This window comes from Drosophila elegans, unplaced genomic scaffold (assembly GCF_018152505.1).
Source record: "Drosophila elegans isolate 14027-0461.03 unplaced genomic scaffold, ASM1815250v1 contig_133, whole genome shotgun sequence".
NCBI lineage: Eukaryota > Metazoa > Arthropoda > Insecta > Diptera > Drosophilidae > Drosophila > Drosophila elegans.
Window position 1 is genome coordinate 1,131,610 of NW_024545499.1, and position 12,289 is coordinate 1,143,898.

General features: G+C 41.5%; 1 protein-coding gene across 1 annotated transcript in view; it reads left to right on the forward strand.

Moving 5' to 3' along the window:
- The window catches only part of LOC108145064 (GTP-binding protein Di-Ras2), a 38,842-nt gene that overhangs the window by 11,877 nt on the left and 14,676 nt on the right, over positions 1 to 12,289 (forward strand). The window contains exons 2-4 of the mRNA XM_017270245.2: positions 5,675 to 6,186; positions 10,474 to 10,641; positions 11,770 to 11,879. Coding sequence (XP_017125734.1) covers positions 6,022 to 6,186; positions 10,474 to 10,641; positions 11,770 to 11,879 — 443 coding nt within the window. The 5' untranslated portion in view covers positions 5,675 to 6,021. The remainder of the gene's footprint in view (positions 1 to 5,674; positions 6,187 to 10,473; positions 10,642 to 11,769; positions 11,880 to 12,289) is intronic.

Consider the following 12,289-nt stretch of genomic DNA (forward strand, 5'->3'; position numbering starts at 1 on the left):
GTCGCCACTTTGTAATCGTTAAGCCGGTCCTGCGGCCAACTACAACTGCCGCTGCCCCTATATTGCGCAAGGGGTGAGAACGCGATGTGCGTGGAGGTGAACGGGGTGTGATTATGTGACTGGGACGACGGGCCTGACCAGCATCACCGTCGTAAAATCATTTGTTTATCGCTACGGCCGTTTTCGGCCCCATTAGCAGTTCAAATCCAGTGCAATAAATCCTCGAGTTGCTGAAAACAGGGCTAATTCCTTTGCATGTATGGGTGTTTGGCGCCAGATGGCAAATGACGCGACGATTGGCATGCAACATAAAAGCGTATTTTATGATTGAGGGACCACAAAGCCACAGCTCACAGCACGAGCAGCCACATGCCCAAAGTTAATCACACATAAAATGTAACACTTTATAGTCGTCAAAAGTCCTTAAGCCAACCCCCCAATAAAGTTGCCCATTTTCGGTACAAATTACCGTAAATCTTAAATAAATTTCATTTTGTGGATTTAACATTAACAAATGGCCGATTAATCAAGTTGAACCAAAACACATGTTGCAATAAGTTGCGGTCAAAAAGTGGCTGACCATAGAATTCCAAGTCACTTAAGAAGTTTTGGCTGAGTAAATTTCAAGCCAACTCAAACGGGAAGCCACTAGCTATTACTTAGTTTACGCAGCAGTTATTTGTAACAAAAAAATACTTTATAATGACTCAAGTTGGTGTTTATGTTATAACTATAGTAAAACTTTAGTTAACAACTCGAAAAGTTAATACAAGCAAGAAAGAACGCCAAAGTCAAGTTTGCAGACTCTCAGATACCCAACACTTAACAAAAAGTGTTGCCAAGGGCAACTTTGTTCGGCCTTAGGGTATATATTATCCATACAAACTTATTGAGACCAATATCATGGCCAAAAAGTGTGCCATTTTGGACGCGTAAAAGTGGGCTTGGTAAATTTTCTTAGTAAACTTTCGCTGTGTAGGCATCACTACAATCTAACAATTATTTAGGTCTTTAAAATGTGATATTTTTATTGCTCATATGCTTTAAATATGTAATATATATGTATGATTCAAAAACATTTCAGATAAAATATAAATTAAATTTTACGAATTACATATATAAGACTTTTTAAAAAAGTAAAGATAGTACAAAGGTGAGCACGTGGTTTTAAGTGTGTAAGGGGGTTTGAAAACATATTTTTAGCAACAGTTTTATACACCACTTTTAATATCACTTTTTGCCCGAGTATGGTGTAAACCTCTTAATCCCCACCCGCGCATGACACGGTCAAAAATCTGAATTTTTAAAATTGTATATTTTAATTAAGTTATCATAATTTATTCACCCAAAAAAAGTGCTAACTTTTGTTACCAACAACTTAAGCTGGTTCTTTTTTAACGGCGTATTGTGTATTTTTTTTTCATTTCCAGTAGCTCATTCTAAATCGTTGTTTTTGACAAAATGGTTATTGAATTTTCGTTACACAGAGACAGTTGTCTTTTGGCTACACACGGTATTTTTTGTCAAAATGATTTACTAGTTAAAAAACTTAAACATGCCGTTTTAAGTTTGACTTTAGAGCAACTTTAGCTGGTACTGGAATATTCGAAATGCCCTTCATAACAGGCTGACCTAATGTTTTGTCCACTATACACGAGTTTCTGACAGTGTGACAGTTGATGGCGGATGGCTGATGGCTAACGCACATGTCCATCATCTGCAACAAAAGCGGTTTACATGGACGTTTGGTGCGATCAAGCGGAAGTACTTCGCCATTAAGCACACAGATAGATGCACACACTCATGGCCACACGAGAGTTGGCAACTTTTCGCGGCCTTTTTTGTGATTTGTTGGAGCAACTTTTAATCTCCCTGCGGTATCTGAGGCATTTTAATCAACTCCGGAGCGCAGCAGGACGCATTGGAATGCGACTAATAAATATTTATAAACGCTGCCCTCGCACAAATTGTTTGACGTCCGTCCGTCTGTCTCCATGGATGCAAAAGTTTAGGACTCCCCGTCTGGCCAGGCCCGATTGACTACAGCTTCTGGCTTTTCCCACGACTTGCTGGTTCCAAATCCCTCCGGGCCAGTTGAGTCCTAAAGCCACAGTGTTCGGTTGTCCTTGTCCCAATGTTTTCGCAACAGGCAAATGTACTTTTGATGACATTTTAAACGCCTCCGAGCCTAGGAATGCATTCAGCCCGAAGCTTCGATCTTAGCCAGATGTCATCCCTTAAGAAACTAATCAATAAGATGCTTCACTTCACATATGCCTTCTATTTCTGACTTTTTCCGGGCAATGCTTCCATTCTTGCTTACCACAAAGGCCAGCTGAACACATTCAATATTCGCAGGGGCAAAACCATAAATTGATTTCCAGAAAGGCGAATAAAAAAGGGAACACCAATTTGCTGCTTTCGATTTCTTTTTCCTCCCTATTTGTGCGTTGCTGTTGTCCTGGCAACCTTGCAGTTCTGAGCTGCTGGAGCAAACACGTTCCGTAAAAGTTTTAAAGGGTCCCTGCCCTTTGAGTTGTTGATGACATGTTTCGGTAGTCCGTGGTCCGTGGTCCGTGGTTCGCAACCGGGAAGATAAAAACAAAAAATGTCAACAGCAGGAGCGCTTTTATTTGTGGAAAACAGAAAAATTAATTCAAGTTCGGCTCCTTCAGCTTGCTTTAAAATGTAAAGCGAAAACTTTTGGCCTGGTTTGGCAATTCTTTTATGTTTTCCACAGCTGTTGGCAGTTGTCTTCGGCGTGGGCCTAGTAGATTTAATTAAATTTTTGTATGGAAAATCATTTTCAAGGCCGCTGCGTGTGCGAAAGTTTGCGCAGGGGAGCCCAGGAATCATGGGACATGTTCGTACTAGAGTCCTGAGGGGGGAAAAAACAAGAAGTTTTAATATTGATATTTAAATTTTCTAATTTACCCTACCCGTGGGAAATTCGCTACCCCACTTTTCCATACAATTATGTCATTATCCGCACGCTTTCGTCTCATCTGAAGCATCCCCACCTGCGCTACTTCACATCGCATTAACCAGTGCAAACATACACTCTCTGCTTTTTGCCCAAACTATATGCAAATTAATATGCATTCGGCTGCTGCTGTTGAGAACAACAACATTTTCCGTGCTGGTGGATTTTTCATTAAAAATTATCCTGAGCACAATGTAAATAGTTGTGAATTTGCATGGCTGCCTGCCGACAAGAGTGCTGCACAAGTTCAGGTGCTTTTTGCATTTGCAATTTCGACCCAGCCAAGCCGAGATATTAAAAATACGATGCCTCGCCTGTGGCGAGCCTCACATGCATTAGATATTCCTCTCTAAGTCTGCAGCCAAGGCTGAAATAAGTACGGGGAAATAATCAAGTACTCAGATGGTAAATGCGTTTGAGGGGCACTTTAACGCAGTGCTTTTCCAGATATAAAAGTCATAAATCCAGGCAGATATTATTCCGAACTCGAAGTGCAAACGAGCCAGGCCGGATGACGAAGTCATAAACCACCTGTGCAGCTGGGGAAGTAAAAGTTTAGCTTTCTGCTGGTGTGACGTCTTGGCCAGAACAGACCATCCGCATCGGGGGAGCAGTTTGTTAGTTTTCACTGTGAATTCATTAGCCCCGGAATAATTAACTGCCGATGCAGTCTGCACTCCTAAATTGATCGTTATTATATGCGCGCGGGTGGGAACTGAAACCCAGCCATCCAGTTAGGCGTATAACGAATTTTGCCCACTCATGAGCAGCAGCAATCTGTGCAGTTGATGGCAATAAATTGCATTTACCAGGGAAACCTAATTATATTAAGTTGCAATTACGGGCAACGAGAATGCCGGAGGATAGCCAACGCCTGTTGGCCCAGGTGCAAATGGCTTTAAGAACTGCAAAAATGCTGGCAAATTGAGTTGGCTGCACACTGCATCACATTGCATCATACATGCATACATCATACAGAGGGCCAAAGGAAGTCCCACTCCATCGCTCACCGTGTTGGTCTGTTGCTATATGGAGCATACGTTTTCGGCTCTTATTTGGATTGCATCCGCAGAGCTCGAGCATCCACTTGAATGGGCTTGTATGGGCTGGCCCCAGTTTGTATCGATGCCGGGCTATTTGGCCTGGCCTCCGGATGCCGAGCGCACCCATACATTTATCTGATTTGTGGGGCGAGTACGTGAGCAGATAATGATTACATGCAGTGCGCTGCATGCCACTGCACATTCAGATACTTTGAGCTCCAGCGGCGGTACATCCCTTGGCAAAGCCAATCAGAGGCAGCAAACACAAATGGATGGGATGCAAACTTGCCGGCGAAACTTAAAACACAAATTGCAATACCGTATGGTAAAATTATGGAAACGTTGCAGTTTTGTTATAGCCCATAAAATGGTCCCATAGTTAGTTAACCATTTGTTAAGGCCTTGGATCTTAAATCGAGTAAATGCAGTTGGTCAAATGTAGGTTACATACACATCAATAAGCATTGTTGATATGTTCTTTAAGTTTGTCAACCATTTTTAGGCATCGGTCTTTAGATCACCATGGACAGCAGTAAAAGTAGTGACGATGCGCATCAAGAGTGTGTGCATAGGAGACTATTAAACACAGCAGCAGAAAAATCTGCTGTGATGGGCCGACCATTACAAAGCAAATGGTGTCCATAACAAGCTTAGCGAAAATAATTTAGTTCAGGAGAATGAGCGGTGAAAGTTACATACCAAACATGATTAAAACTTGAGGTCATGGACCCGGTTTAGAAAAACGATCCACTTATCTTTCAGAAGGAATAGAAACATGAATCATTTGCTGTCAAGCCAAAGCCAGGGAATTTTGCTTTTTTTCGCAAGCGCCCTCCGTTTAAAGCTACGATCTCGCATGAGTGCTCGTTAAATTTATAATTAAGAATAATTATCATATTATTCCTAAGAATTATATTGGGTGTACATGTAAAAAACCGCCGTGTTTTTTCATAGTTTGAGACTTTATTGCGTAAAAAAAGCTACATACTGATTTAGTTGTTCAGTTGATCAAGTTTGCTCACAAGTTTCACTTGCTGACAATTGGTTTTGTATTTCGTACTGTTTTATTTGTTCTATTTTATGGCTAACATCCCTATTATCAAAGAATTTAATATCAGTATAAAGTCAAATGGCGTATTATTCAAGTTCATATACAATTATATTTATGTAATATAAAGAAAGAACTAGTCAGCAAATAAAACTATTGATCGAATAAAGATCTTTAAGCAACTGCTTAACTGAATAACTGAACAACTGAACTGAATAACTGAACAAGTGAGTAACTGAACATCTGAACAAATGAGCAAAAAATATCAATATTTGTGAACTTGTTTAGTTCACTCACTGTGAACAACTCCTTTTTGTTCATTGATTCATTAGCAACCGAACTCTACTGTGTAGGCGAAACATTTAAGAAACATTATCCGTCACAAAATTTGATATCAGAAATTTAACTTAAATTTAAGTTGCGATCGTCACGACTTTTTTACCACGTTAACTGGTGTTTTAGCTTGAATAAGTATTCATTTAGTTTCGTGTGTTAAACAAGACGCTGTAAGTCTGGTCCCTAAGTCTCTAAGCGTGCCTAAACCCAATTATATGGCGAATCTAAAATATTAAAGTTCACTCCTTTTATTTGAACTTACAGCTTCGCACAACTTCGCGACCGGAAGCGGAAGTTGCCAGGCCGGAAGTTTTGCTGCTTGTTGCTGTCGTCCCTATCGCCTTTTGCCTCTGAAATGGTAATGGCCAACGTGAAGGTGTTGCCTCAGCACTGAGCTCGCAGCGGAAATCGAGGAAGTGTTTTATCTTACAATGCCCCGTCTCTGGCCTAAGCTTACGAATCCGGCATAATGCAGCGCTAAGGCCAAGGGAACAAACAAATTTGGGCATTCCTCCACAGGGCAAACGAAGCTGAGCAGTCGCAGGACGAGAGTAGTTCACCCAACGACAGGCGATTGCCAAAAAGGACGCGTCGACAGAGCGGCCAACAGCATGGCGGACCTGGAGCGCATACGCCTCGTCCTTTTGGGCGGCGCCGGCGTGGGCAAGAGCTCCATTGTAAAGCGCTTCCTGTTCAAGACCTACACGGACAAATATCGCGCCACCGTCGAGGACCTCTACAATCGCGAGTACGACCTGGGGGGCGTCACACTAAAGGTGAGTCCTGGCCCTGCATCCGGTCACAGTGCAATAAGTCTGAAAACCCAAGCAGCGAATCCAGGTGTGCGCTTTTTTTTGTCTTTGCTTACTGACATTTCAAGTGGAATTTGCCTGTAATTTGTTTATGCGAGTTTAAATGTCGACAGTTCACTCAGAATTCGTAAGCCATAATTTGTCCTTTCATTCTGAAAAGAGTCAGCTCTTCTCAGAAATCCGTATGCCAGGAAAAACAAAGTGCCCTTATTTGCACAGACTGAATTTTATTTTTTTAAGGTTAAAGCGGTCTCAAATGCTTAAACCTATAATGGTTGGTAAAATCAACAGTTAAATATTAAAATAACTGTTTTCGACAGTTAATTTAGGGCTTAACTCCGTAACGATTACCATGTTCAAATTTTTTGGTTTTTATGTCTTCTTTTGCTAACGTTCTGCTTTTTTATTTTAATTTTTTTATCACGTTGACATGAAAACTATAGCTAATAAAAGCTATTTAATTGCAAGCATATTCCTTTGCATTCTTAACCGGGCTAAGAAGATATTAAAATATAATGCCAGTGTGGCGCAACCGGGTAATGCATCTACGAATCCAAAAATCCTCTGTTCGAATATTGCTTGGGTCGACTAAATGTGAAAAGAATAAGTTTGCCTTTCTGTTTCTTATACTTATCAGCTTATCGTAGTCCTTCTAATTGTGATTCTAATTTCATATGGAATCAAAGAGAAAATAAAGAGAAAAAGTAAACTTAACCCCTTTAGTTACTAGTTCAATACAAAAATGTTCTTAAAACTTCTTCCTCATTTTGTTCCCTCTGTGTAGAGAATATTATGTTATTTGTTATAATATAACATATAATAGTCCTCCAACTAGTATGAAAACATGTGATGACTAACTGAAACCATCCTGTAAAGTTGGTTCTGGTGCATGGTACGCTACAACCAGTTGGTTATCAAAACAAAAAAAATTAAAGTATTACAATTTTTATAGTTACAATTAATTTCAGTAAATTCGACCACAACTAATGTTCAATAAACAAAATTCATAAACAAATCGTTACGCATAGGTAAGAATTTTTATGGTTTAAATTTCAAGAAATAAAAATAGCTTATACAAATTAGGTGTTTTAAAACTTAAAACATGTTTCTTTAAACAAGAAAATCTTAGGAAACCTGCCCTTATCCCAAATGTATTATTATAATATCCATCCTCGACCATTTATTTCGGCTGGATACCAGCAGTTAGGGCCGACTTCATTAACCCAATCAGTGTTGTGGTCATCAACTCGCAGGGAACTCTAAGCCCATCAATTAGGTAGAAATCTTCTAATTGGTCGTCTTGAGAGTTTCCACAGTATCTGGGCTCCGCCGGCAGCAAGGACATTACGCTCAATATGCAAAGTATTAGCCAAGACACGTGTGCTTCTGGTCTCCTGGCAATTGAGGAGCTCCCCGAAAGCCTATTTGTAGCAAATCGAGTAGGGCAGAAGTGGTTGGTGGCTAAAGCCGAGCCCAGCCCGGGGCCACAGCTCAGGATGATTACACATATTGAGGTTGAAAACGCAAATTGAACGAATGAATCTTAACTGATTTAAACGTACTTACGGCAATCTTGGGTGAATAGTTTGTGGGTGGAAGTGGGCTCCCTCCTTTCCGTCGCACTGACTGACAAACTGACTGACAGCTCGGCAGCCGTGTGGTCGGAGGCTCATTAATCAAATTTGCACACGCTCAAAACAGCGGAAACAACATGGAAAATGTGGCCCACATCCCAGCCTGCTGGATAGCCAGTGCTACCGTCGAATGGGGTGCTCTAATATGCCACTTAAAGAGGGGTAATTAATGGATAATAACTTGCCTTGCCAGCGGAAATGCACCGGAAACTGATAACTTCCCTGCATTACTTTAATCAGGTCTTAATCTACGGCCGTGGATATCCGGAGGGGGGTCAACAACCCAGAAAGGTATCTATAAAGGCAGTCATCACATCTGCCTTACGCCTTACAACCGTGTCGTGCCAGAGCAAACTTCTGATGGAACATCATTCACTGCTTCACTGCTCCTCGAAGCTGAAGCTGATTATGTGCTGTTCAAACTTGTCTTACACCACAAGCACATGTTTGGCGAACAAAAGTTGAGCTGAAAGTTGATTAATAGGTGGGCTGAAAGGTGCTGAGCGTTGCCGCCATCATTATCATCGTTAGAAGCTGGCCAAATCGATTCCGAGAGGTTGTTTGGCGACACTGACACTCCTGGTGGCGACGCCGTTGCCAGGATTTGGCCCGTGCTTCCGCTCCTCGTTCCCCTGATACTTCGATTTAATTAATTTCGTTTTAGCGATCGATGTGGTGCGCATCCATTACTTTGGCTCGCATCGGCGGGCAGGCCCAGATTGGATTCCACTCGGGAGTTGTCACCGAAGCTTAAAGTGATTTATTCTCGGCCACCATCGGTGCAGTGTCCTGGCAGCCAGGCAGTCAGGTGCATTTAAAACCATTTCACGTGGACAATTTGCGAGACTGGCCGCCCAATGGCCCCCTTTTTGGAACTAGAAACTCCTGCGGCCTGCTGTGACTGATTGTCGGCACAGCGTGTGGCCATCAAACGGCAACATTACATTGCACTAAACGATTTCTGCTCTTTAAAAGCAATTTTGTGTAGGTTCGTGGATGTGCGGCACAGCAGGATGAATTCGATGCCTTAAACATAGATGGCCGAACAAAGCCGGGTCGGCGAACAATGGTTGGCCGTCGGGAAATGGTGTCAAAAATATAAATTGTGTCATTCAGTAAAGTGTTTTTAATAAAGTTTACTCATTTCGGGCAAACAATGCGTTACAAATTTGCCTCACAATGGCCAGGGCTGTCAATAGCGAGCGGATAAGGATGCCAGGCGATGGTAGCGACAGGACTAAACGGTTGGCTTTGCCTCCTGGCTCTTTGGCTGACTGGCCTTAACAAACTATTGACATTCCGGATCGCGTTCACCCGCAGCGGTGTACACAACATAACTGATGCTGACACGGGGATTAGTTGGCATCAAGTGAGCATTGAGCGGCCACGAGCCAGGTGTCACGACCCAGGATCCACCACCCAGACAGCCATCCGCTCTTCACCGACAAATCGTTTAAAAGGCACTTTATTGAAAGTCCCTTGAGTTAAGTGGTCTCTCAAAAAAATAACGAGTGAACGCAAATATAAAGGTTTTAAAGGTGTTTTATTAAACATTGTATATTAACAAAATCAATGGGCAGGCTAAAGGAAGTTGCGAAACAGCAAAATTATAATTTTTCAGCGAAAAGTTTGTGTAGATTAAAGCAGACGTTAATATTATAATCTTAGTTTTTAAAACCACGTTTTTAGAGTGCAATTCATGACAGATAAGATTTTTTAGTTTTATAATAGAATAAAAGGGTACATTGTAATCATTGAAAAGTATGTAACAGATAGAAAGAAGCGTTTGCAATAATATGAAGTATATATATTTTTAAGCAGCAACAATAGACGAGTCTGCTGTCTGTAAGTATGTCCGTCTTTATAAACGTCGAAATCTCGGGAACTATAAAAGCTAGACATTTGGGACTTGTCATGCAGATTCTAGTAGTTCCAAGTTTATTTCAAAACGGAGCCACGCCCACTCTAACGCCCACAAATCGTGAAATTATGTACTGCCGCTCTGAGACATGATAGAATGTAGGTGTGGACTCTGTGTGTGTGTTTCGGTCGTATCTGTCAGTAGACATAAAAATTTTAAAAATCGAGCTAGTATTTCAGAAGCTATGAAGTCCTCTTTCGCCGCTCTGCCGCTGCTCTGCCGCTACTCTGCCGCTGCTCGGCCGCTGCTCTGCCCGTAATCGCTGCAGTAGAGAGACAGAACGAACGAACTGTTAGTGGGACTAGTGTTGGCTATGCAGTTCGACAGATGGCGCCACATAGTTAACTTAGTTAAAAAGTTTGTTGGCTAAGTCGGAAAACTTGACTACAGCGTTCTCCCCTGATTTAACAGTTTTTTGTCACACTTTTTATCAACAATAAAATATATTTGATATCAATTTGTTTGTGGAGTAATTAATTCAATATAATTATTTCATTGCTAGTGTAATCACATTAATTCGTTTACTCTTATCGAAAACTTTTTCATTTTCATTTTTTGTTTTAAATTAAATGTCAATGTGATGTGTCAATTAAAAACCGCGACGGCTTGGTACAACCGATCTGTATAGGGCCATTCAAAATTAATTATTCGTAATTTGCTCTGCGTTATCCTGTACTCTTTGCCGTCCCTCTGCAGGTGGACATTTTGGACACGTCCGGTGACATGCAATTCCCTGCCATGCGGCGCTTGTCCATCGCCACGGCGCACGCGTTCATGCTCGTCTACGCCGCCACATCGGCGCCCAGCTTCCAGTGTGTGAAGCAGTGCTTCGAGGAGATCCGGGAACAACGCGGCGACTTTCAGGTGAGTCACTGGACCAAAGGCACTCCCTACCTGCATTTTGCATGTAATCAGCGGGCGCTGAAAAGACAGAAGACCGAGCGGTGGACCTGCACTCCTCCACAGTCCGAAAAGCAATTATATTTGCTCCCCTTTGAGTCGGAGCAGTCCAGCCAAGCGGCAGCGTTTCTAGGCTTTGCGATGGGCTCTTGTTTTAACACCACACAGTGGGTCGGCATTTGAAAGAATCAAAGCCAAAAAGACCTTAGACCCATGAAGCACCATCAAGCGGCAGCAAATAAAATGGATTTAAAATTGGACCAAAGAAAGACCACAAAAACAAAGTATCAAAACTAACAACAATTTAACAAATAACCTTTAACGTGTCAAAATCAACTAAAATATCGTTAAATTAAGAAAGTAACCTTAACATGGCGCTGAGGCCATTTAAACAGTAATTAGGTCATTGGTTTTTTGGTGTTTTCTGAGTGCAGTGAACTAAATATACATATCTTTCTACTTATAAGGGAACATATTTTGCTTTAGAGAAAATATTATTATAGACTATGGCCTATTGGTATTTACAATCGATGTTGTCATATATTGTCCATAAAATTCGTTGGCTTATATGAAAAACCATTTTATTAACATCTAAATTTTGCTATCTTGCTAATTTGTTTATTAAACTTTAAAGAGGTAAAGCTTAAATAAAATTATAATTAATGTGTTTACTTAATTAGCGCTGAGAATTAAATGTTTAAGCTAAGACTTTTCATATAGTCATAAATTGAAAGTAAAATTAAAGTAAATTAACAACCATTCAGCTTTGGATTACCTTAAAGCATATACATTAAAATTCGTTAAAAGATTTTGAGCTAAACAACATTGTTTTGTTTGATGCATTAATATTTATTAAAACCAAATGCTGGGCGTCTATATTTGAAGGTTTTTTTTTGATAATCATTTTCTGATATGCTCAGCCCACTATGAGATAGTAACAGTCATTGTTTCGCGAGGTGCTTTCATGGTTTCCGCTTCTCGCCGCCATTGTGAGGCGAGTATCAATTACAGCACAATGGGCTTTGTCTGCATCCCGATTTCGGTGGGCTTTTGCTGCCTCGAATGCCACTGCTAATTGCCTTTCTCCCACAGGACATCCCCATCGTGATCGCCGGGAACAAGGCCGACTTGGCCACCACCCACAGAGAGGTCAAGCTGGAGGAGGTGACCGATTGGGTGTTCTGCGAGCTACCGCGCTTACGGTAAGTCCTCACATTTGTTTTTCGAACTACGACTGGCATAAAAATGCGCAACAGCTGCTGCATGCGACAGCAATTAGGGAACAACTGCCAAAAGTTGTGCAACAAAGCCCGACACACAAAGCCGCAAAACCGCCAAACAGCTGCAATTTTCATAAGTAACGCCAGCAAAGTGGAATTAAAAAAGTGCCATAAATTCTGGCCACCCCAGGAAAGCTGCAATGGCAAACAGCAAACGGCAAGAGCCAAACTGCGCAATTATATTGCTAGAAATGAAATTAAGCGACAGAAAGCGTGACAGCGGCCCATGAAAGGGAGTTGCTCCACCGAAATCAGTTGCATTGTCCACAAAAGGGTCTGTGGCGCTCATTAAATGCCATTTGTTGGCCTGCAAAAGTGTTGGAGCCAGAGTC